The sequence below is a fragment of the Aotus nancymaae genome, unplaced genomic scaffold, assembly GCF_030222135.1.
Source record: "Aotus nancymaae isolate 86718 unplaced genomic scaffold, 86718_ANA_hifiasm-v0.15.2.pri h1tg000040l, whole genome shotgun sequence".
Classification (NCBI taxonomy): Eukaryota; Metazoa; Chordata; class Mammalia; order Primates; family Aotidae; genus Aotus; species Aotus nancymaae.
In genome coordinates, this window is record NW_026988454.1 from 35,876,385 (window position 1) to 35,903,789 (window position 27,405).

A 27,405-nucleotide genomic window follows, 5' to 3' on the forward strand; every position below is an offset into this window, starting at 1 on the left:
TAGTGGCAGCTGCTGAGTATGCAGCTTCCCCCAAGATGCAAGGTACTAACTACAACTTGTCCCTGTGTGTGATCCGTCACACTTTCCTGGCCTTTGTGTAGCCAGAGTAAATCCAGAGAAAACTGAAGGCACGCTGCCTACCTATGAAGAAGCACCAGTGATTCTGCCGGGCACAGTGCCTCATGCCTATAATCCCAGCACTTGGGGAGGCCGAGACGGGTGGATTATGAGGTCAGGAGTTCGAGACCAGCCTGTCCAACATGGTGAAACCCCATCTCTACTTAAAATACAAAAATTAGCTGGGTGTGGTGGCAGGTGCCCATAATCCCAGCCACTCGGGAGGTTGAGGCAGGAGAATCATTTGAACATGGGAGGCAGAGGTAGTGAGCCAAGATTGTGCCACTGTACCCCAGCCTGGGTGATAGAGTGAGACTTTGTCTGAAAAGAAAAAAAAAGTACCAGTGATTCTTTGCATTTGAGAATTTGGAATGAAGTCTCCAGAGTTGAGATACAATTTTTGCCTTTTTGTTTGTTTGTTTGAGAAAGATTCTTGCTCTATCACCCAGGCTGGAGTGCAGTGGCATGATCTCAGCTCACTGCAACTTCCACCTCCCAGGTTCAAGTGATTCTCCTGCTTCTCAGCCTCCAGAGTAGCTGGTATTACAAGGACCTGCCACCATGCCTGGCTAAATTTTTGTATTTTTAGTAGAGACAGGGTTTCACCATGTTGGCCAGGCTGGCCTCGAACTCATAACTTCAAGTGATTTGCCTGACCCAGCCTCCCAAAGTGCTGGGATTACAGGCATGAACCACTGCATCTGATTGTTTTTGACATTTTATCTCAGAAACAGTAGGCAGTGATGTCTCTCATGCAGTCAGAGTGCCGTGGAACTTAAAATGTTGCCACTTCGTGCTTGGTTATGTCTGTTCAAAATAAGTTCAGTATAGGCCCACAGAACAGCATTGGTGGGAATACTGTGCTACCACATGAAATATTTTCCTGGGAAGGGTGGACTACGTGAAATGGTAGTCCATTTCTTTGGGACTCTGTATCTCCGAGCCCAGTCCATATCTGTGATGCCATGCAGTGGATTTCCAAAGCCCGCGCTACCCAATCCCCTTGCACCACTGGGATTGTTAGAGATTTGCCCTTCCTCACCAACAGAGTTTCTGCTATAGGGATCAAGAGGTGATGAAACAGAAAGAAAACCATATGTGGATTTAGAGAGGCCACGTTACCAATTCTTAACTATGCATCCACTCAGCATGAACACATTGCATGTATACACTTTACCAGAAGAGGGGGCAAGAACTCTACAGTGTTTACTCAAGATCAGCGTACTAGAAGGTATTGAGAGAAAAACAGAGTGATCATCACTCTTCTGCTCTAACGGTCATTCTACTTGAAACTTGCAGTGGGTCCCAGATTATATTAACTACTCTTTGCTCAGGGTTTATCTTCAGTCCTTCGCACTCCATCCTCAGAGATTGTACTCCACAGGCATACTTTGGAGATATTTTGGACTCAGTTCCAGACCACCGCGATAAAGCAAGTTGTATCAATTGGTTTCCTAGTGCACATAAAAGTCATGTTTACACTACATTGTAATCTTTTAAGTGTGCAACAGCATTATGTCTAAAAAGTACATACCTGAATTTAAAAATACTTCATTGCTAAAAATGCCAGTGATCCTCTGAGCCTTCAGTGAGTTGCCATCTTTTTGCTGGTCAAAGATCTTGCTTCAGTGTTGAAGGCTGCTGACTCATCAAAATGGTGGTTGCTGAAGGCTGGGGTGGCTGTGGGAATTTCTTAAAATGACACAACAATGAAGTTCTCTGCATCAGTGGACTCCGCCTTTGACAAAGTATTCCTCTATAGCACGCGAAAACCGTTTTGCAGTATTTTACCCACGGTAGAACTTCCTTCAAATTGGAGTCAATCCTCTCAAGTCCTCTCAAAGCTACTGCTGTATCCACTACATTTATGGAATATTTTCAATCCTGTATTGTCTTTTCAGCAGTGTTTACAGCATCTTCACAGGGTTAGATTCCATCTCAAGAAACCAACTTCTTTGCTCATCCCTAAAAAGAAACTCTTCATCTGTTCAAGTTTGATCGTGAGATTGCAGCAATTCAGTCACAGCTTCAGGCCCCATTCCTAATTCTAATTCTCTTGCTATTTTTACCACAACTGCAGTTACTTCCTCTACTGAAGTCTTGAACCCCTCAAAGTTATCCAGGAAGGTTGGAATTAACTTATTCCAAACTCTTATTAATGTTGATATTTTGACCTCCCACAAATCACAAATGATTTTAATGGTATCTAGAAAGGTGAAATTATTTCCAGAAGGTTTTCAATTTATAATACTTTGCTCAGATCAATCAGAGGAATAATTATTTATGACAGCTATAGTCTTATGAAATGGATTTCTTAAAGAATAAGACTTGAGAGTTAAAATCGCTCCTTGATCCATGGCCTGCAGAATAGACGCTGCGTTAACAGACATGAAAACATCCACCTCCTTGTACATCTCCATCACAGCTCTTGGGTGACCAGGTACATTCTCAATAAGCAGCAATCTTTTGAAAGGAATCTTTTTTTTCTGAGCAGAAAGTGTCAACAGTGAGTTTAAAATATTCAGTAAACCATGCTATAAACAGATGAGCTGTCATCCAGGCTTTGTTTTTCCATTTACAGAGCGCAGGTAGAGTCGATTTAGCATAATTCCTAAGGGCCCTAGGATTTTCAGAATGGTATACGAGCATTGGCTTCAACTTCAAGTCACCACCTGCATTAGCCCCTAATAAAAGAGTCTGCCTGTCCTTTGATGAAAGTTTTGAAGCCGACCATTGACTTCTCTTCACTAGCTAGGAAAATCCTAGATGGCATCTTCTTCCAGTGGAAGGCTGTTTCCTCTACAATTGAAAACATGTTGTTTAGTGTGGCCATTATTGTCAATGATCTTAGCTAGATATTCTGGATAACTTTCTGCAGCTTCTATGTCATCACAAATACTTGCTGCTTCACGTTGCACTTTCATGTTATGGAAAAGACTTCTTTTTTTAGACAATGTCTCACTCTTTGGCTCAGTTTGGAATGCGGTGGCATGATCTCAGCTCACTGCAACTTCTGCCTTCTGGATTCAAGCAATTCTCCTGCCTCAGCCTCCCAAATAGCTGGAATTGCAGGCATCCATCACCATACCCAGCTAATTTTTTTTTTGTATTTTTAGTAGAGACAGGGTTTCACCATGTTGGTCAGGATGGTCTCGAACTCCTGACCTCTAGTGATCCACCCGCCACAGCCTCCCAAAGTGCTAGGATTACAGACGTGAGCCACTGTGCCTGGCCAGAAGACTTCTTTTTTTTAAACCTCACAAACCTCTGCTAGCTTTAAACTTTTCCTCTGCAACTTCTTCAGCCCGCTCAGTCTTCATAAAATTGAAGAGGGAGTTAAGGTCTAGCTCTGAATTAGCCTTTGGCTTAAAAGATTGTTGTGGCTGTTTGATTTTCTATCCAGACCACTAAAACTTTCTCCATGTCGGCAATGAGGCTGTTTCACTTTCTTATCATTTATGTGTTCGCTAGAATAGCACTTCTCATTTCCTTAAAAAAACTTTTCCTTTGCGTTGACAATTTGACTAATTGGTGCAACAGTCATAGCTTTTGGTTCGTCTCAACTTTCGACATGCCTTCCTCATTAAACTTAATCATTTCTAGCTTTTGATTTAAAATGAGAAATGTGTAACTATTCCTTTTACTTTAACATTTAGAAGCCACTGTAGCGTTACTAATTGGTCTAATTTTAATATTGTATGTCTCAGGGAATAGAGAGTACAGAAGACAGGAGGGAGACAGGGAACAGCCAGTTTGTGGAGCAATCGGCACACACATAACATTTATCTGTTAAATTTGCCATCTTCTATGGGTAGGGCTCATGGTGCCCCAAAACAATTATAATAGTAGCATCAAAGATAACTGATCACAGATCACCAGAGCATATATAATAATAATGAAAATTTTGAAATATTGTGAGAATTAACAAGAGGTGACACAGAGACATGATGCAGGCACGTGCTGTCGAAAAAAATGGTACTGAATAGACGTGCTCAATGCAGAGTTGCTGCAAAACCTTCAATTTGTAAAAAATGCAACATCTGCAAAGCACAATGCAGTGAAGCACAATAAACCGAGGTAAGCCTGTAACTGCATACCTCCTATACTCAAATAGTTACAGTCGCATTGCAAATAGTGAACTCATGAATTACATGTAATAGATATATATTTGTGAATATATTTTAAATATGTAACTATAAAAACTATTCCACTGTGATTTTGTTTGCATTTTTCTGAGAATTAATGAAGCTGAGTGTTTTTTCACATGTTTGCTGGCCACTTATATGTCTTCTTTTGAGAAGTGTCTGTTCGTGTCTTTTGCCCACTTTTTAATGCGGTTATTTGTTTTTTGCTTGTTGATTTGTTTTAATTTCTTATAGATTCTGGATATCAGGCCTTTGTTGGATGTGTAGTTTGTGACTATCTTCTCCCATTCTATAGGCTCTCTATTGGCTCTGTTGATAGTTTCTTTGGCTATGCAGAAGCTCTTACTTTAATTAGGTCTCACCTGTCTATTTTTTGTTTTGTTGCAATTGCTTTTAGAGACTTAGCCAAAAGTTATTTGCCAAGGTCCATGTCAAGAAGAATATTTCCCACATTGCCTTCCAGGATTTTTATAGTTTGAGGTCTTACATTTAAATCTTTAATCCATTTTGAGTTAATTTTTGTATGTGGTAAAAGGTGGGAGTCCAGTTTCAATCTTCATGTGTCTAGGTAGTTATCCCAGCACCATTTATTAAATAGGGAATCCTTTCCCAATTGCTTTTTTTTGGCAGCAAATTGAAACCACAATGAGATACCATCTCACACTAGTCAGAATGGCCACCACTAAAAGTCAAAACATAATAGATGCTGGTGAGGCTGGAGAGGAAAGGAACACTTATATACTGTTGGTAGAAGTGTAAATTAGTCCAGCCACTGTGGAAAGCAGTCTAGGGATTTCTCAAAGATACCCAGCAATCCCATTACTGGTCATATACCTCCCCCACCCCCCCACAAAATAAACCATTCTACAAAAAGACACATACACTCATATTTATTGCTGCACTATTCACAGTAGCAAAGACATGGAATCAACCCAGGTGCTCAACAATGGTAGATTGGATAAAGAAAATGTGGTACATACACATCGTGGAATACTATGCAGCCATAAAAAAGAAAGAAATCATGTCCTTTGCAGCACCATGAATGGAACTGAAGGCCATAATCCTAAGCAAATTAATGCAGGAACAAAAAACCAAATACGGCATGTTCTCACTTATAAGTAGGAGCTAAACCTTGAACACACATGAACATAAGTACGGGACAATATACTCTGTGGACTACTAGAGGGCAGAGGGGTTGGGTAGGTTAAAAAACTACTTATTGAATACAATGCTCACTACCAGGATGATAGGATCCATATTCCAAACCTCAGATTCACACAATATTCCCATGTAACGAATCTGTACATATACCCTCTGTGTCTAAAATGAAAGTTGATTTAAAAAAAAAGTTAATAAAAACAAACATGGGCTGTGTGTGGGTGGCTCATGCCTGTAATCCCAGCACTTTGGGAAGCCGAGGTGAGTGGATCACGAAGTCAAGAGATCGTGACTATCCTGGCCAACACAGTGAAACCCTGTCTCTACTAAAAATACAACAATTAGCTGGGCATGATGGCGCATGCCAGTAGTTCCAGCTACTCAGAAGGCTGAGACAGGAGAATGGCTTGAACCCAGGAGGAAGATGTTGCAGTGAGCTGAGATCATACCACTCCACTCCAGCCTGGTGACAGAGTGAGACTCCTTCTCAAAAAAAAAAAAAAAAAAAACAGGCCGGGTTCGGTGGCTCAAGCCTGTAATCCTAGCACTTTGGGAGGCAGAGGTGAGTGGATCACGAGGTCAAGAGATCGAGACCATCCTGGTCAACATGGTGAAACCCCGTCTCTACTAAAAATACAAAAAATTAGCTGGGCACGGTGGCGCGTGCCTGTAATCCCAGCTACTCAGGAGGCTGAGGCAGGAAGAATTGCCTGAACCCAGGAGGCGGAGGTTGCGGTGAGCCGAGATCGCGCCATAGCACTCCAGCCTGGGTAACGAGCGAAACTCCGTCTCAAAAACAAAACAAAACAAAACAAAACAAAACAAAACAAACAAACAAACAAAAAACCCCAGCAAACATTGTAAAGGTAAAATAAATATAAATAAATAAATAAAACTATTATAGAAGACCATTCCAGGTCTTTCCAGGAGTAGTGAATTACACTTTCAAATATACTGCTTTAAGATATCTAGAAGTTTCTCTACACATTTACTTACAATTTGGGACGTGGGAACCAATCAAAAGCAGTTGCAATTATACTTAAGGGGTAAAGAGATTATCTTTTTTTTTTTTTTTTTTTTTTTTTTTTTTTTTTTTTGAGACGGAGTCTCGCTCTTGTTACCCAGGCTGGAGTGCAATGGCGCGATCTCAGCTCACCGCAACCTCCGCCTCCTGGGTTCAGGCAATTCTCCTGCCTCAGCCTCCTGAGTAGCTGGGATTACAGGCACGCGCCACCGTGCCCAGCTAATTTTTTTGTATTAATAGAGACGGGGTTTCACAATGTTGACCAGGATGGTCTCGATCTCTCGACCTCGTGATCCACCCGCCTCGGCCTCCCAAAGGAGATTATCTTTTTGACTTGTAAAAAAAAGATCTGTAAGAGGTGTAATTCACTATCCTCTTATATTAGTCACACAAAAAACGAGAAAGACGATGATACCTGAAGCTCAGTAAGGCAACCCTTTTGAATGGGACATCAGCCCTTTCAATATACACCAGGATTTAGTGCTGCTATTTCTGCAAACTAATTTCTGTGGATGTGTCAGCTCCAAAATGAAAACAACTAAGATAAAAGCAACTAACATGCATATAAAATAATGTAGATGGAAGGTTGAAAAAATAAATTCCAAGTAGCTTAGACTTAGAAAAGTAGAATATGAATTTCTCAAAACCCAGATTAAGGTCATTGCATTAACTTAAATATATGTATTAAGAATATTGTATACTTACACTGAGGTTTCTAACAATTTCTTCAGAATTAACTGTTTCAAAAGAAAAAGAAATAAATGACATTACAATTGATACTGAACAATTACAAAGAATGTGAACTACTCAGGTGAATTTCACATATTCATTTATTAATAACTATGATCTGATATAATTAGATTAAAAATTATTTAAAGCAAAGAATTATTTTAGCATTTAGAACAGAATAGGATATATTTCAACCTAACAATATTAGATATTACCATAGACTTTATAGGCTATACTTAAGCATGGGAATTTCCCGCTTATTTCTGTGTGGTCTTCTCAAGGAGTCAGCAGAGGGTCTGATAAGCCCAACATCCTCTCAGAATTAGGGGACTATGGTTATTCATTTTTAGTTTTACCCTTTTTTTCATATAAGTGTCTTCATACTTACAACTAAAAAAGTCATGAGGTATATTACGAGCTCGGATGCGGGGGGCAGGCCCTTCGTACATGTAGAAGAAGTTTATTCTGGGAAAATAATCAGTCATGTATTCCATCTGGTTACAATAAGTTTGGTCCATTCCTGAATCAAAAAATAATCATAATAATCCACTGAATGTATATAAATGGCAACGATTGATTTCTGTCATGTCAAATAGAAGACATTTTATGTTACAGATCTCAAACCAAGTTTCACTGAGAATTTATGCAATTCACCCTGTTACTTTACTCTGGCAGAAAATTGTGGCAGTGGAAAAGGGTCATATTTGAGGGAAGAACAGATGGGAATTATAAACAGATCATTTATTCAATGCATAATAGATTAACGGAAGTAATTTCAAGAAGAAAATCCTCTGTAGGAGGCTAATTAAATCTTTAAAATATCTGGTTTGTATGTAAGAAAACATAATACATTTTTAAATCTAAAAAGCAACATGGGCTTTTATAGGACAATACACTAAGAGAATAAAAATTCAAAAATAATTACTTTTAAAAGTACATTATTCAGGCTGTGCTCTGTGCACACACCTGTAATCCTAACACTTTGGGAGGCCAAGGTGGGCAGATCACTTGAGGTTAGGAGATTGAGACCAGCTTGGCCAACATGGTGAGCCCTGTCTCTACCAAAAAATAAAAAAATTAGCCAGGTGTGGTAGTGTGCACCTGTAGTCTCAGCTTCTCGGGAGGCTTAGGCACAAGAATCATTTGAACTTTGAAGGTGGAGGTTGTAGTGAGCCAAGACCATGCCACTGCACTCCAGCCTAAGTGACAGAGCAAGACTCCGCCTCAAAAAAAAAGTACAAAGCAATTTAAATTTATATAAGGAGTATGTGCTATCAAAAGATTTGGTAGTTAATCATTTTTATTTGAAAATTCTTCAGACTGCATATAAATTTTTTTTTTTTTTTTTTTTGGAGACAGAGTCTTGCTCTGTGGTCCAGGCTGGAGTGGAGTGGTGTGATCTCACCTTACTGCAGCCTCCACCTTCTGGGTTCAAGCAATTCTCTTGTCTTAGCCTCCTGAGTAGCTGAGACTACAGGTGTGTGCCACCATACCCAGCTAATTTTGTATTTTTAATAGACACAGGGTTTCACCATGTTGGCCGGGCTGGTCTCGAACTCCTGACCTCAGGGTGATCCACCTGCCTCAGCCTCCCAAAGTGCTGGGACTACAGGCATGAGCCATAGTGCCTGGCTTGCATATACATTTTTATTTTAATTAATTTCTTTTAACAAAATGTACATAAAAAGGTTTCTCTTTAATTTTAAAACATTAGGGCAAAGTGGTTAGGGAACCATCTTAGAAATTTAAAAAATACATTACTATGTTTATCATTATCTGGATGCTCTAAAATATGAACAAAAGTTCTGCAGACACACTCTTTCTCCTCCTCATGCTTCATGGCTGGTCCCTTCACAGATACTGGGATTGACTTTAAATGCTGTTCTCAAGAAGACAATTTGACCACCCTAGCTAGGAAGGATCTACTCCATATCTAGGCAAGTACCTAGCACTGAGTAGACACTTGGAAAATATCTGTAGAATGAGTGCATATATACTTCAAAACTGTTTGAATGTATTTTGCGTGAGGTGGGAGAAGATGTGCCCACTGTTTCACTTCCTTTAACATTCAGATTTATCAAAATCAAGAGTTAACCTCAAGTAGAGAAATGTGAGGTGACAGTAACTTTAAAGATGAAAAGCTATGAATAAACACACATCTATTTACATAACTAAAAAAAATACACATAGTGTGGCAAAACTTGCCAATCACAGTAAACTATAGCCAATCTACATGAATGAATCATGGCTGGAAAGAAGGCCCCAAAGCACTTTTTAGATTTTAATAACCCAACCACATCCCTCTTAAATATCATTAACTCCACTTTTACAAAACGTAGCATCTATGGGTAGGTTTTAGGGGTTTAAGAATAATTAAACTAGAACATTTAATGTGGTCCTCTTGTCCTCACAATCTATCACAGTTCATTCCTTGCTTCTTCAACAGACTTTAGGTCTGGAAGTAGAGACTTTAAAATATCACTATTGTTTGTGTATGATTCCTGAATTGATAAAATATAGTCAATGACAAAATAAGAATTTGTTTAAAAAGCATACCGTGGTCAGCCAAAAGGATTATATTGACACAGTTGTGCAAGTTCCGCTGCTTCAGGCCTTCCATCAACATCCCGAAAGCATCATCTACTAACTGTAAGGCTTTTATTACCTAAAAAATAATTTGGAGTTAAGATTGTTGTAACAAATTGTTTTAATTAGCCAAACTGTTATCTAATCAAGTAAAAATTAAACACCTCTCCTTCTCTGAAATGGTTGGTTTTGAATCAGAACGTCAGAGCCCAGCACTAGCACCCATGCTACCACATTCATCAATTACCAATTCCCTAAGTTTCTATAAACAGAAATCTAAACTGTGTTTCCTACAGAGGAAGATAAACTGCTGGCTAATAAATATGTGAAACCATGTTGAATGTCAACAAACACTATTCAACTGCAAAGATTTTCATAGTGATGCTCCATGTTAGAGAGACGTGTGGACAGATACTTCTAAGAGAGTCTAAGGGTCACACACATTCCAGAGAGTCATGTGACAACAGGTTACCAGAGAGTTAAAAAGAGCATCTGTCACCCAATAATTCTACTTTTTTTTTAAAGAAATATTTGGGCATTTGTCCTAAGTCAACACCTTGGACTAAGTCAACACTGTCTTTCCCCACTTTCTCTTGCTTCCTCCGAGTCACCTCCCTTATTACAGTGCTTCAGTGCTTCTCATTGTAAGTTTTCTAGCCTGTAAGCCCTGCAAGACCCTGCAGGCTTTGGTGCCTGACTTCTTCTCTGGGCTTCCTCTTAGCCCTCTTCCCTGTTCCACAATGCTGGAGACATTGGTGGGAGATAATTCTCATAGCTTGTCCAACAGCTCTGGCACAGCATAAAACAAATAAGGGTGAGCTGCTACTATTATTCTTAACATTATCACATTGTCTACTTGCTGAGCCACCTAGCCATTTGTTTGTCAGACCATTTTTTCATTTAATATGTTCCTACAGTGTGCACAGCTCCTTCCTCAATAAGACCATTTGTAAATTTTATTTCCTTTTTGTCACTCAGAGGAGAGTCTCCTAAGCAGCCCAAATTTGCACCCTACTCTTGACTAGATTGAGACAGCCTAGGTAGATCTCTTGGGGGAACTCTGATCTTTTCCTTTGCAGCACTTTTCAAGATTATACTTCAAATATACTTGGGTTTTAAACCAGATCACTGGATGGAAAAAAAAGGACATGGTGCCTAATCTTACATCAGCTCCAGAGGTGCAACGAATGCAAATAGAGTGTCCCTTCTCAAGTGACAAATCATATTAAACATGGCTAACAGTTAAAATAGAAAAGACGGGGTGGGCCTGATGGCTCATGCCTGTAATCCCAGCACTTTGGGAGGCTGAGGTGGGTGGATTACCTGAGGTCAGGAGTTCAAGACCAGCCTGACCAATATGGTGAAACCCTGTCTCTACTAAAAATACAAAAATTAGCCAGGCGTGGTGGCTCATGCCTGTAATCCCAGCTACTTGGGAGGCTGAGCCAGGAGAATTGCTTGAACCTGGGACGTGGAGGTTGCAGTGAGCTGAAATTGTACCACTGTACTCTAGCCTGGGTGACAGAGCGAGACTCCATCTCAAAAAAAAAGAAAGAAAAGAAGTCATGGTGAATATGTTTTAGATAGTTCACCGTTAAGAGTAACCTGAAAAAGCATACAGTTCTGTGATACAGTCTAGAGCAGTGCAGGAATACAACAGAGGCCCAAGGCTTAAAAGTGGTGAGGCTTGAACAAGACCCTATATTAGGATTCATTCTGGCCTAATAGGAAGGAAGAAAAAAAAAAAGGCTTTTCTGAGAAATGGCAAAGGTATGCTGCCAGAATGAATATGCTTGCGTTCCAACTGAGGACAATTGTTAAATGAGTTTCCATCAGGTGGGGAAACGCCTTACTCATGGCAGCCTTCGCAGCTCTCCATTGTGTCCAAGACAACAGAGGCTTTAGTGAAGTTTAGAAGACAGAATGGCTTTTTGTTGTTGTTGTTAAAAGCAATACTTAAGGACTATATTTGTGTAGTAAAATCATAACAGAATGGTCTAGATAATGAATTAATATAAGTTTTTATATTAAAGAGTCCAATTCAACAATAATGGGAGCCTGGAAGGGAAATAACTCTGCCTGAGGCAGTAATATGTTAAGCCCAATTATCAGGAACTTATGAATGAACTGTGGGAGAGTAGACAGCTGGATATACCGCAATGGACTTGCAGGTGACTTAGCGTGAAATGCACCACATTAGTATGAACTGGCTTGTATAGTATCTAACCTCGATGTTTTCATTATATGCAACAACAGTGCCGCATCTACGCATTCAATGAGGGTTTTTCAAATGATTCAAGATACAGTTAATAAGGCAGTTGTCCTCTCTAGGCTTTCAACCATTTTATGGTTAAGAAGGCAGTTAACCATGGCATCCCTTTTATTCTTTTAACCATTTGATCTTCCTGTGTATGTATCAAATACGTGTGTCCTTAGTAGAAATTAAAGAATACTATTTTGTTTTGTGGGTTAGGGTTAGATGAATTTACATTTAAAAACAACAACACACACAGACACACACACACACACACACACACACACCACACACACACAACTTACTCTGGCACTGACTGGTCCACCTGCATGTCCAGAAGAATCAGGTTCTTCAAAGTACATGGTATAAAAACTGGGTCTAGGGGTAAAATTGAAACAAATATATTGTCAATTTGTAATAAATGTACAGGCTGGATTGGGGGATTTTGTAGGTATCCGGCTTGCTGGCTGTGGCCTTTTCTTTCTCTCTAACCTCTTCCTCTTTGTTCAGACCCTGTGGTTCTACTTGGCTCCAGCAAGGATAGGTCTCTTAATAGAAAGTAAACAAGACCATCCCAGATAGAGGCACTGGTACACCCCCGTTGTGAAACTCTGTTTTGTTCTTGCAGTTAAGACCACTTTCGGTGTGCCCCAGTCCTTTCTGTTTCCTGGTTTCTGACTTTTTGTTGATTCTTGATTCTGTCACACCACATTCTTTCTTCTGGTATCTGGTTTCTGATGTACTGTTTACCTGGAGCTCCTAGTTAGCCTTCTCTCACTCCAGTCTGTTGCCGTGGGCTTGATGGTGCACCTCTGGGTCTTGGAGTCAGACCTTATAACCAAGTGTCAGACCTGCTCCCAGTTCTGCTCCATTCCGTATCTGGCTTTGGTTCTGTGATATTTGCCTCTGCTCTCTGGTACTGGCTCTATCTCTGTTGTTCAATAGTGTCAACTACATTTTTGAAAACAAAAGTTACTAGCTCTCAGAAATAATTTCCTTTTCTTTTTGAGACAGAGTCTCACTGTGTCACCCAGGCTACAGGGCAGTGGCATAATCATAGCTCACTGCAGCCTCAAACTCCTGGGCTCAAGTGATTCTCCAGCCTCAGCCTCCCAAGTAGCTAGGACTACAACTGCATACCACCATGCCCAGCTAATTTCTTTACATTTTTTTAGAGACAGGGACTCACTGTGTTGTCCAGTCTGGTCCAAAATTCCTGGGCCCAAGTGATCCTCCTGCCTCAACCTCCCAAAGTGCTTGGATTAAAGGAGTGAAAGACCCTGACCAGCTAGGAATAATTCATGAAAAGTGCCCATTAAAAGGCAATGCCACGTTGTTTCAAAAATAGCCAAAAAATTGTCATTTAAAGTAAAGAAATAACTTCATTTTTTAACCATGTAAATGCCACTATGCCAGCACTTTTCTGACACTAGACTTTACCTTTCAGCTTTGGGCAGGTCCAGCCATTTTAACAATGTAGAAATCCTCTTTTCATATGGGACACTTCTGAAAAAATAGGGTGGAAATAATTCTTTAAAATGAATCAAATCAAGAATAACTCCATTACATTCCTATTCAGAAAGGTTGATATGTTCAGCTATCCACTTTGTGTTCCTATATAATCACAATATTGAAAGGGATTAAGTAGTATTTCAAGGGATTTCTGTTTATAGATACACTTGCAGCACTATAAATGAAATGTCGATCGTTTTATTTCCCCCTCACCTTTCTCTCCTTTAGTTTCTCCCAACTAAAATAAAAGACAAATGATTATGATCCATTCATTCCATTTTAAAAATGTATGCATATACGTATGTTGAACATCTATTGCTGGACACTATTTGTTCATTCAAAACAGAATTTATCCGTGAGAAAACCAAAAGTGACATTCTAGTGGAGGAAGACAAGTAACAAAAAAAGACCTAACATAAAAATAAATTATATAGTGTATTAAAAGGTGATAAATGCTATGGAAAAGAGCAGAGTAACAGGGATGAAGGTGGTCTGGAATTTTAAATCTTAGTGTAACTGGGGCAAGACAATATTGAGAAGGTTATTTTTCAACAGCGGCTGGAAGGCAGTGAAAGAGTAGGCATTCGGATCCATGAAGCAAATCATCTCAGGGAGGGTGAACAGCCAGTGCAACATCCTGCAGCAGAAGTGAGCCTAGTATATTGAAGCCCACCAAGGAGTTCAGGGTGAGCACCCCAGGGAGTAGCAGAAGATGAGGTCTGAGAGGTAAGGGAACAGCCGAGGTCATGCCACACAGGGCTTTGTGGGCTTTTACTCTGAGTGTCACAAGGAGCCACTGAAGTTTTTGGTGCAAAAGAATGCTATAATTGGACTTGCATTTAATTTAATAAATTTATTTATTTATTTGAGACAGATCTCGCTCTGTCGCCCAGGTGGGACTGCAGGAGCCCCTGATCGCAGCTCACTGCAACCTGTCTCCTGAGTTTAAGCGATTCTCCTGCCTCAGCCTTTGGAGTAGCCAGGATTACAGGCAATGCGCCACCATGCCTGGCTAATTTTTGTATTTTTAGTAGAGACGGGGTTTCACCATGTTGGCCAGGCTGGTCTCGAATTCCTGACCTCAAGTGATCAGCCAACCTCAGCCTCCCAAACTGTTGGGATTATAGGCATGAGCCACCCCACTTGGCCAGACTTGCATTTTAAAGGAATCCCTCTGGTGGGTGGGATGAGACTAGATTATAAAGGATAAGAAGCAGAGAAACGAGTAAAAAGGCAAGTGCAATAGTACAGGCGAGAGATGATAGCTCGAACCAGAGTGGTAATGCTAGAGGTTATAAAAATTTCTCAGGCTATGTAGATTTTTAATTAGAGCCAAAAGCATTTACTGAAAGACTGCTTGAGTGATATAGAGAAGAGGAATCAATGGTGACTCCCAAGATTTTTAGCTCAAACAACTGGATAACTGGATTAATAGAATTGCCGCCAAGATTAAGACAAAAAAAAAAAAAAAAGAAATCCTGATCATTTCTGCCTAGCTGGGTGAATATCTGGACATGCTTCACTACCCATTGTAAGGCAGGTATATGGAAGGAAAGGAGCCATTTATAGCCACATCTGATCCGGGCCAAAAGTAGGTAGCAGCTTTTAAACCTTGATAGATTGCTGTCAGCCACATCTGTAAGAAGAGAAAATTTAGAATAAGTGAAACTCAGTAATAACCTTGGGCAGGAATGGTGTACCTTCCTAGAAACTAAACAAGATTAATAGTTGCAACATGTATTAAAATTGAAATTTAACCATTGTAGCAATTAAAAGATATAATTATCTAAGAATCTGCCTCAAAAATCAAAAACACAGCAAGGTACTAAGAAGCAAAATCTTTTTTTTTTTTTGAGACGGAGTTTCGCTCTCGTTACCCAGGCTGGAGTGCAATGGCGCGATCTCGGCTCACTGCAACCTCCGCCTCCTGGGTTCAGGCAATTCTCCTGCCTCAGCCTCCTGAGTAGCTGGGATTACAGGCACGCGCCACCATGCCCAGCTAATTTTTTTGTATTAGTAGAGACGGGGTTTCACTATGTTGACCAGGATGGTCTCGATCTCTTGACCTCGTGATCCACCCGCCTCAGCCTCCCAAAGTGCTGGGATTACAGGCTTGAGCCACCGCGCCCGGCCAAAATCATTTTTTTTTAAACTGGTAAAATTGGATGGTTCCTCTCTCCCTTTAGAAGAATTACAAAACAGAATGAGGAAAAATACTAACAATAATCTTTCTGAGTAATTTCCAGATAGACACATTTATAATCCAACACACAAGTTTAAACAAAAGCTGTTTGAATTAACAACCATAAATGTTTTAAAAATTCAAGTTATAAATAGTGGTGAAACACCTTCCCACCCTCAGCCCTTAGAAACTAGATGGGTGACATAGAACTCAAAGTGGGGTGAGAAGTGTAACCTCCTGTCACATTGAGAAATGGCAGTTACTTCAGTTGCCACATGTATAATGCCACATACTGGTTGCCCATGCCACCAGGCTGGATTATGTTGCTCCGTTGAAGAAAGTGAAAAATTCTTGTTGAGATTTACATCATACATATTATTGTCAATGATGCCATGTGATTCCGGATACAAGCCCTAAAATGATAATTTCAAAAAAGATGTAAGATAAAATATTAGTAAAATACAAATTTAAATTAAAATAGCACATATTCTATTACTCATATCTAGGAAAGATACTATACACCTTTCAATGTAAAACACATGGACCTGAACTTAAATATCAGGAGATATAATCATCCCTTGGCTTCCATTAGTTTCATGACCTCCCTCAGGTACCAAAATCAGAAGATGTTCAAGTCCCTGATAGAAAATGGCTTGGGATTTGCATATAACCTATGCATACCCTCCTGTATATTTTAATCATCTCTAAATTACTTATAATAGCTAATAAAATACATGTTATGTCAATCATTGTATTGTTTAGGGAGTAGTGACAAGAAAAGTCTGTACATGTTCAGTAAAGATACAGTTTTTTCCAAATATTTTTCCTTCCTTCCTTCCTTCCTCTTTCCTTCTTTTAGGTTTGGAGTACATGTGAAGGTTTGTCACTTAGGAACAAACCCTATGCAAGGGGTAAACATGTGTCATGAGAGTTTATTGTACATACCCGGGTACTAAGCTCAGTACCCAATAGTTCTCTTTTCTGCTTCTTTCCCCCCTCCCACCCTCCCTCTTCAAGCAGACCCCAGTGTCTGTTGTTTCCTCTTTGTGTTAATAAGTTCTTATCATTTAGCTCTCACTTATAAGTAAGAACATGTGGCATTTAGTTTGCTAAGGATGATAGTGTCCAGTTCCATCTATGTTCCCACAAAAAAAAATCTTGTTTTTTTATGGCTGCATAATATTCCATGGTGTATCTGTACCACATTTTCTTTATCCAGTCTGTCGTTGATGGGCATTTAGGTTGATTCCATCCAAATACATTTTCATTCCACAGTTATAATATTCCATGGTGTATCTGTACCACATTTTCTTTATCCAGTCTGTCGTTGATGGGCATTTAGGTTGATTCCATCCAAATACATTTTCATTCCACAGTTAGCTGAATCCATGGATTCAGAACCCACACATATGGAGGGCCAAGTGTGTATATATATATTTTTTTCTTTTAATTTTTTTTACCCACATGCCAGTATAAATATATATATATGTATATATTTTCTAGTTCTATCATGGTTTATAGCAGCAAGTAAATGACATTAGGCTGATGGCTTGTGCTGATGGTGTTAATATAACTTTTGGGTGTTAAATAACTGTTAATTGTTTGTTAAAGATTCACATATTAGAATAATGGTTAGCCACTGGTTATATTATCAATAATAGCAAGAAATTTACTAGATAGAAGCTTTCTATATATCAAATATCTTAGTTAAATTGAATTAGAGGGTGTTACCAGCACTTTAAAGGCAGCCTGCCCAGTCTCCATCCATCTTCCCTGCCATCCATCCATCTACCCGATCCCACATATTTATTTAATCATTCCACACATTTCTATTGAATGCCTATGGATTTTAGGGTCATTATTTTAGAACATCACTATGTATATGAATATCTAGGCATATATGTGTATAAAATATATAAACAATAAATTAGTAGCACTTTTACATAATCCATTATTTTATGTATACACATACATATATGTAGTATGTATTATGTATTTATATTTATGTGTATATAGTCAATTATTATTATTCATAGTAGTTATATTCTATAAAGTTGTCATGAACACTAAATTAATGATTACTAAACCATTACTCCTAGGAAAAATAGAGTTAGGTTCCTGAGATCCTCCGGTTACAACATTTTTTGTCTTCTGATCAATACATAACCTTCTTTTATGAGTGTTTCTGTTTAAAATCACCTTATTTATATATGTTGTTGGTTCACTACAAATCATGCCTGAGCAAAGTTTACCTAACACACATACTTACTCTGTAAGGCAATTCACAGCCTTCTTGCTCTTAGGGATACCAGAAAGCACTTTAGTACTATGCGAGGGGACAATTTTAACCAGTGAAATAACCCAAGAAAAAGCATGAGCATATAAAAAGTATAGCATTCGATAGACCGTAAGATTGTGAAAATGATACTTGTTTATAATATTACAGCTAAAACAAGAAAGCACAATGTCTCCTGGTTAGACCTTAGCTAGGAACATGTGACATGTGCATTGGGCAACTCAACTTTTTATGTTTCTTTGTGATGGCTGCAAATGACCACAAATGCACTATACTAATTGATTTAGAGGCTAGAAATAAATTTTAGTGAGTAGACAAACCCACAAACATTGAATCTGCAAATAATGAGAATACATACATACATTTGTATAGGGGTTAAAATTTAAATGTCATAGTTACAGTTCCATAGTAATAACAGACTAAAACCCTTTGAGGCAGAAGGTGCCTTAAAATGTGTTCTAAATCTATCCATCTTAAATAATTTAATTTCTATTTAAGCTCATTTTAATCATTCTACCTACATCTTTTTATACACTGAGGTAAGTCACTTGCTTTTATTGATTTATTTAAAGAGATGTAGACAGTGTGAATTCATTTATGAAAAAGAAGTTCTATCAAGTTAATTATAATGAAAACACTAGGAAAGAATGAAATTTTCCACATCAAAGTAGTTGTCCCTCTATATAGCTTACTGTTCTCAGCAGACCTTCAAATAAACAAAGGGCAATCGAAAGACCAGAGGAAAATGGTATTTCTCACATCAAAGGGTCTGTTTTGGGTTCGACACAGGTGAGTTAACCTAAGGCTGGACATTTACTCATAGCTCATGCCTCACAGTTCTGGAGTGGCCTCACATTGAGCCATGACTTCCCAGCCTGAATTGAGCCGTGGACTATCCCCACATGTGCTTGAGAAGGGTAAGACACTGAAATCAGCCGTTTTCTGCCCAAGCATGTCTGTCTTATGTGATCAGTTCTGGTCTTTGGCCTGTCTTACCACTGGGTCAAGCACTTACCGTGACAATGGTGTAATGATTCGGGAAGGTTTTGGTAGGATACACAGCTCTCATGTATTTTGAATGAATTCCACACGTTTCTACAACAGAATATGATGAGAAATTAGGAAGTTGTTTCTTCTTCAGTTTTCAGATAACTAACAATCTGAATGTGAAAGTCTCCCAGAAAAATAGAAAACAAACTAAAAAGTTGATTAAAGATGGAAAGAGGTTGAAATTCTGGCCTCTAAGCTTCCTCCATTCCAAGGAATGTCAGTCTTTTAGGAAAGAAGTGAGCTAAATCAAGGTGTATAGATTTTTTCTGGAAGAGCCAGTGATACATGTTAGGCTTTACAAGGCCATATGGTCTTTGTTGCAACAATTCTAGTCTGCCATTGAGGCCCCAAAGCATGCGTAGACAATACATAAACAAATGAACATGGCCATGTTTTAATAGAATTTTCTTTATGGACATTGACATTTGAATTTCAGGTAATTTTTACATGTCATGAAATATTCTTACTTTCTTCCAAGCATTTAAAAATGTAAAACAGACTAGGCCAGTGGATCACACCTATAACTCCAGCCCTTTGGGAGGCTGAGGCAGACAGATCACTTGAGCTCAAGAGTTTGAGACCAACCTGAGCAACACAGTGAAAGCTCCTCTCTACATAAAAATAAAAAGTTAGCTGGGCATGGTGGCATGCACCTGCATAGTGCTAGCTACTCTGGAGGCTGAGATGGGAGGACTGTTTGAGCCAAGAAGATGGAGTCTGTCATTGCACCACTGCACTTCAGCCTGGGTGACAGAGTGAAATCCTGTTTCAAATAAATAAATAAATAAAAATTTTCTAAAATAAGTAAAACAATTCTCAGTATATATGGTAGGCCATACACAAACGAGCAGAGTGAACCAGATTTGGCCTACAGGCTACGGTTTGTTGACCCCTGAGCTAAATGTACTCTGTATCATACACCGCCAGCTTTGTTTGCTTTATATAGCACTGGCATCTAGCTGATAGTTCTTACGTGCAAAGTATCTAATATATCAACAGCACTGTCTAGATTGAAAAAGGATTTGACTTGTATAACTGCATAAGACTATGTCATGTAGTACTGTTTGCAAATGAAGCTAACTTTACTGCTCCTTACTTGTAGTGCAGTTTCCATTCGACCAGGGAAGTTTCCTTTGATCTGTTTTTCACAAAGTATGGCAGTAATTTCGCTTCATTGTTCTGTTGTTTTCAATCTGTGCAATAACCCTGTTTAAAGAGGTCAGAACCGCTGGGACACATTGCTACTTCCTCTGCAGCAGTGATGTACAAGAAATTTTCCACACCAAAATTGTGTTTCCTCTACTTCTAAAATAAGCTTCACTATTATAGATTCTTTTTAGGTCAAAACAAAACATGAAATTGATTGTTGTCCAAAAAGTCACAAGCTTTGCTGCTGAACACAATGAGTGGTTTTGAGATTAGTCTTCTTCCCAGCCTCTGATCCAGGAATTTCCTCCTTCAGAAACTTCTAGGGCCACCATATCAAGTCCACTACATAAGATTCTCTGATGGGGGTTGAAAGGTAGGAGACGAAGGAAAGGTAGTTCAAAAACATCTACTCTTTCTTTCTTTTTCTTTTTTTTTTTTTGGAGTCTTCCTCTGTCACCCAGACTGGAGTGCAGTGGCACGATCTCAGCTCACTGCAACTCCTGCCCCCTGGGTTCAAGTGATACTCCTGCTTCAGCCTCCAGAGTAGCTGGGACTACAGGTGCCTGCCACCAAGCCCAGCTAATTTTTGTATTTTTTTTTAGTGGAGATGGGATTTTGTTATCTTGGCCAGACTGGTCTCAAACTCCTGGCCTCAAGTGATCCACCTGCTTCAGCCTCCCAAAGTGCTGGGATTATAGGCGTGAGCCCCTGCACCTGGCCGAAAATTTACATTTTTAATAAGCACCCCAGGTCATCCTAATGTATTTAAGTTTGAGAACTGCTCGAAGGTTTTATAAAACAACTTAAGATTAAGGTAACCTTTATTTTTCTTCTTTAGTCAATACCACCAATAAGTAAATCTTGATCTTAATTAGGGAAAGACATTTAATATTGTTAAGAAGTTATAGGACAAGAAAATAAAATGAGATCTAGTCCACTAATGCAATAAAAATAATTTGAGAAAATAGTCATACAATGAACAGATACATAAAGTCAGTTTCTGTTTTAATATCCTTGAAACATGGGTGACAAACTCAAATTCCTAAATGGGTAAAGCTAGGGTATAAAATAAAATGCAAACTAAGCTACCAGTATTGTAAAAACATGGCACCGCCCTAGTTACGTGATGTCATAGACAGGATACATCTGCTGACTCTCTATAGACTCAAGCTACCATTTTGTATCACCTGCCCTTGAACCACAGCTACTGAAGAAAGCCCACAAAAAGCACAGTCTGCTACCATTGTTTCTTCTAAATATGAATAATTTAAGTTAGGCTTGAACAGAGTACTTCTGGAAAGACTCAAAAAACCAATGAGTGATTGCTTTTGCAAAGGAAAAGTAGGAAGATCAGGAAAGAGGTTTCATTTGTTTTACTATATAGCCTTGAATATTGCTTTAAAATGTTTATGTGTATGTTTTACTTCTAAAAAAAATTTTTAAGTACCGAACAAAAATAATCTGAAAATATAAATGAGATAAGTCTATGCAACTAGGTTTATGGTAACCAGAAACTCTAAGAAGCAGCAAAGGTCTAAATGGGTGAGTAGGTAAAGCAACCAAAGAACGTACAGATCAAAACTACAATGTAGGCCAGGCGTGGTGACTCACTTCTGTAATCCCCGCACATTGGGAGGCCAAGGCTGGCAGATCACCTGAGGTCAGGAGTTCAAGACCAGCCTGGCCAACATGGTGAAACCTCGTCTCTCCTAAAATACAAAAAATTAGCCGGGTGTGGTGGCACATGCCTGTAATCCCAGCTACTCGACAGGCTGAGGCAAGAGAATCGCTTGAACCCGGGAGGCAGAGGTTGTGATGTGTGGAGATCATGCCGCTGCACTCCAGCCTGAGCAACAGAGTGAGACTCTGTCTCAAAAAAAAAAAAAAAAAAAAAAAAAAAAACACCAAAAAACAAAAAACAGGCTGAAAATAAGTACTTCCATTTTATATATAATTTAGTAGAATAACCATTTAGATTAGCCATAATGTTGGCCTGTATCATTTCTAGCACTCAAAAAAATAGAGAATAATAAATTCTGCAGGGGCTTCAGTCTTCCCAAAGTTGCTGGTATGCCTTCAAGCCCTTGGCACATAAAGAAGAATGGTCAAAAGAGAGCAGAGAGGAGTGATGTTAGCAAGATGACAGAATAGGAAATCTTGGAAGACTCTTCCCACAGCAGACACAATCATTCAGTAGCCACACATAAACCAAATCCATTTGTGAGAAACCCAGAAACTATTTGAGAGGCTCCTGCTTACCAGGCAAGTATAAAACCAGTTACACTGAAACCAGTAGGAAAAGCAGAACCATTTCTTTGACATAATACCCATCCCAGAACGGTGCTATATGATTAGAAGAGAACTCTCAACTTTTAGCTTCTCCCCAAGGAGGGAAAAAATTGGACCACACATCTAACACTCCAGTTTTTCCAAGTGGTATCTGAGAAATTGGCTAGAAGATCTGAGACCCAACATGTATTAGTCCCCTGGGTGCTACAGAGAACAAAGAGGAGATTTGAACTAGCACGCAGGCACTCACCACAGCCTCTCTTGTTGGCTTAGCACAGATAAATCAGGCAATAACCCCAACTCCCAGTTTCTCCCAGGGGAGGAAAAGAGTTACACTAAGTGTCCAATGCCCCAACTTTTCCAGGGACTTCCCAAAGGACTGGCTTTTTCTGTTTTGCTTGTATTGAAGCACAAATGGAATCCAGTATACCCTAGTCACCTGGGGGGCCAGAAAGAAAAAACACAGTGGTTTGATGTAGCATGTTAGTCACCATAGCCCCTCTCTCTGGTGCAGCATGGAGGGGAAAAAAGCAAAAAACAAAAACAAAACAACAAAACAAAACAAAATCTAGATCCCAACTTATCTCTGGGGAGAGAAAGAATTGGACAAGACTTCGAATGATTCAAATTCTCTGGTGACTGCCCAAGGAGTTGGCTTCAGTTTCACTTATCTTGGCGCACCAGTGGGACCAGTGTACTCTAGACACTTGAGGTCCCTAAGAACCAAGAAACAAGGTTGGACTAGCATGAAGTAAGGGGCTTCCAGAATCCCTGATCAGGCCAACTGGTGAGGGTTTCTCCTATACAAGGCCAGTCCATGAAAACCTAGAAAGGTGGCTGTTTTGTCCAATGTGCAAATGCCAACACAAAGAGCAAAGGAAAATGAAGAAATGGGGAAATATGTTCAAAACAAAGGAACAAGATAAATCAGAAATTGACCTGAATGAAGCAGGGATACAATTTTCCTAACAAGACATTTCAAAATAATTTTCATAAAGACACTCATTGAGGTGATGAGAACAATGCATGAATAAACTGAAAATTTCAACAAAAAGAGGCAAACTCAGACTGGCCTCTTAAAATTATTCAGGCAAAGGAGCAAAAAGAAAAAAGAACAAAAAGGAGTGATGAAACATTAAGAGAACTTTGAGACACCAACAAGTGGACTAATATATCCATGATGAGATTTTCAGAAGAAAAAGAGAAAGAACCAGAAAGTTTATTCAAAGAAATAATGGCTAAAAACTCCCAAATCTAGCAGGGGAAAAATGGGCAGCCAGATCCAGAAGCTTGAAAAATTCTAAACATGATGAACCTAAAGAAATCCACACCGAGACTTATTATAATCAAATGTCAAAAGTCAAAGACAATGAATGTTGAAGGCAGCAAAATAAAAGCAACTCACGATATACAAGAGAAGCCCTATAAAACTATCAGCAGGGTGTTTTTTCTTTTTTCTCATAGAAACCTTACATAACATTCAACCCAACTCAACAGATTTTTTTCAAGTATGCATGGAACATTCTCCAGGATAGAGCACATATTAGATCACAGAACAAGTCTTAATGTATTTAAGAAAATTAGAATCATACCAAGTATTTTCTCCAACTACAATAGAATAAAACTAGAAATTTATAGTAGAAGGAAAACTTAAAAATTTACAAATAATGTAGAAATTATGTCACAAACTTGAACAACCAATGCATCAAAGAAGAAATCAAAGGAGAAATTAGAAAATATCTTGAAACAAGACGAATGAATCTGAAAATGGGATGCAGCAAAAGCAGCACTAAAATGCAAGTTATAACAATAAATGCCTACATAAAGAAAGAAAAACAATTTTAAATAAACAACTTAACTTTGCACCTCAAGGAACAGAAAAAGGAACAAACTAAATCCAAGGTTAGCAGAAAGAAGAAAACAAGATTAAAGAAGAAATGAAATAGAGAATAGAAAAACAATAGAATAAATCAATGAAACCAACAGCTGGTTTTTCAAAAAGATAAACAAAATTTACACACTTTTAACTAGACCAAGAAAAAGAGAGAGAAAACTCAAATAAAATCAGAAAGAGGAGATTACAACTGATACTGCAGATATAAAAATGTTTGCAAGAGAATGCTATGATTGATTATATGCCAACAAACTGGATAACCCAGTAGAAATGGATAAATTCATAGAAACATACAGTGTACCAAGACTGAATCTTAAATAAATAGAAAGTCTGGATAAACCTATAAACAGTAAGGAGATTGAATCAATAACTAAAATCCTCCCAAGAAAAAGACCAGGACCAGAAGGCTTCACTGCCAATTTCTCTACCAAATATTTGAAGAAGTAATGCCAATTCTTCTCAAACTCTTCCAAAAAACTGAAGATAAGGGAATGCTTTCAAATTCATAAGTCTAGCATTACCCTGATATAAAAGCTATACAGACGTCAGAAGAAAAGATAATTTCAGGTTGCAAATAGATGCAAAAATCTTTAACAAAATACTAGCAAACCAAATTCAAAAACACAATGAAAAGATTATACACTATGATCATGTGGGATTTATCCCCGGTGTGCAAGGATGTTCAGCATATGAAAATCAATTAATGTGATACATCACATTAACAGAATTAAGGATAAAAATTACATGAGCATTTCAATAGAAGAAGAAAAAGCATTTGATAAAATTCAACACACTTTCATGATAAAAGCTCTCAATAAACTAGGAATACGGTCATACATGGATTGCTTAAAGACAAGGATATATTCCTAGAAATATGTATTCAGACAATTCCATCATTGTGCAAACATAATAGGGTGTACTTAAACAAAACTAGATGGTAAAGCCTACTATGCACCTAGGCTTATGTGGTAAAGTCTATTAATCCTGGGCTACAAATCTGTATAGCATGTTACTCTACCCCATACTGTAGGCAATTGTAACATAGTGGTATTTATATATTTAATCCTATCTATCTAAATATAGAAAAGGTACAGTAAAAACATGATATAATACAGACCACTTATCATAAATAAGGATTGCAAGACTGGAAGTTGCTCTGAGTAAGTCAGTAAGTGAGTGGTTAGTGAATGTGAAAATCTAGAACATTACCATAAACTACCATAGACTTTATAAACACTGTATACTTAGGATACACTAAATTTATAGAAACATATTTTTTCAATAATCAATTAACCTTAGCTTACTGTAACTTTTCTACTTTATAAACTTTTAATTTTTTTAACTTTTTGACTCTTGTAATAACACTGAGTTTAAAACACAAACACGTTGCACTGTTGTACAAAAATATTTTCTTTCTTTGTATCTTTATAAACTTTTGTCTTTTAATTTTTTGTTTTTACTTTTTAAATGTTTTTGTCAAAAACTAAGACACAAACGCATACATTAGCCCACACCCACATGGGGTCAAGGTCATTAATATCACTGTCTTCTACCTCCACCTCTTACACCACTGAAAGGTCTTTAGGGGCAATAATATGCATAGAGCTGTCATCTTCTATGATAACAGTACCTTCTTCTGAGGCTGTTTTTATAGTTAACATTTTTAATAAGTAGGAGTACACTCTAAAATAATGTACAAAGTGTTAAGTGTAGTATAAGCTTGGCATAGTGGCTTATGCTTGTAATCCCAGCACTTTGGAAGGCCAAGGTAGGAAGATCACCTGGACCCAGGAGTTTGAGACCAGTCTGGGCAACATAGCAAGATCCCATCACTTAAAAAAAAAGTATGGTATAGTAAATACATAAACCAGAAATGGTCATTTATTATCATTATCAAGTATGATGCAATGTACATAAATGTGTATACTATAATTTTTTATGACTGGCAGTGCAGTAGGTTTGTCTTGACCAGCATCACCAGAAACATGTGAATAATGCTTTGCACTATGACATTATAAAGGCTATGACATCACTAGGTGATAGGATTTGTTTTCTTAAACAAGACCTCACTCTGTCACCCAGGCTGGAGTGCAGTGGTGTGATCATAGCTCACTGCAACCTTGAACTCCTAGGCTCAAGGGATCCTTCTGCCTCAGCCTCCTGAGTAGCTGGGACTACTGGCACACCCCATTGTGCTCAGCTAATTTTTTTTTTCTTCTTTTTTTTTGGGTAGAGACAGGGTTTCACTTTGTTGCCCAGGCTGATCTTGAACTCCTGGGCTCAAGCAATCCTCCTTCCTTGGCCTTCTGAAGTGCTGGGATTGCAGATAAGAGCAACCATACCCAGCTGGTGATAGGAATTTCTCAACTCCATTATTATATATGCAGTCTGTTGTTGATTGAAACATTGTTATGTGGCACATAGCTATAGAGAAAAATTACCTCAACATAATAAAGATTATATGAAAAGTCCAAAACTACCAACCTATTCAATGGTGAGAAACTAAAAGTTTTTCCACCTAAGACCAGGAACAAAGCAAGAAATTCCACTCATCTAGCCTGAGCAATTAGGCAAGAAAAAAAAAAGGCATCCAAATAGGAAAGAAAGAAGTAAACTTGTCCCTATTTGCAGGAGGTGTGATATTATCTACTGAAAGCTCTAAATATATTGAAAGCTCTAAATAAAGGTATTTAAAACTAATAAATGCAGTAAAGTTGCAGGATACACAATCAACATTCAAAAATCAGTTGCATTTCTATGTACTAATAATTAACTATTCAATCTTATTTATAAACATTGAAAATAACGAAATTCTTATAAATAAATTTAACCAAGAAAATGAAAGATTTGTGTATGAAAACTATAAAATATGGGTAAAAGAAATTAAGGTGGACATAAACAAATGGAAAGACACCTCATGTTCAGGACTGGAAGACTTAATATTGTTAAGATGCTCCTATTACTCAAAACAGTTTACAGGTTCAATGCAATCTTTATCAAAACCATAATGACATTTCTTA

The 27,405-nt window shown here is 38.4% G+C and overlaps 1 protein-coding gene across 3 annotated transcripts in view; it reads right to left on the reverse strand.

Annotated features, from left to right (window-relative positions):
* Positions 1-27,405, reverse strand: part of ENPP3 (ectonucleotide pyrophosphatase/phosphodiesterase 3) — a 93,661-nt gene that overhangs the window by 37,289 nt on the left and 28,967 nt on the right. For all 3 annotated transcript variants that reach the window (XM_012458303.3, XM_012458302.3, XM_012458301.3), the window contains exons 7-14: positions 19,019-19,098; positions 16,001-16,120; positions 15,052-15,161; positions 13,454-13,519; positions 12,319-12,391; positions 9,730-9,838; positions 7,562-7,693; positions 7,150-7,181 (exon numbers count right to left, since the gene is read on the reverse strand). In XM_012458303.3, coding sequence (XP_012313726.2) covers positions 7,150-7,181; positions 7,562-7,693; positions 9,730-9,838; positions 12,319-12,391; positions 13,454-13,519; positions 15,052-15,161; positions 16,001-16,120; positions 19,019-19,098 — 722 coding nt within the window. The remainder of the gene's footprint in view (positions 1-7,149; positions 7,182-7,561; positions 7,694-9,729; positions 9,839-12,318; positions 12,392-13,453; positions 13,520-15,051; positions 15,162-16,000; positions 16,121-19,018; positions 19,099-27,405) is intronic.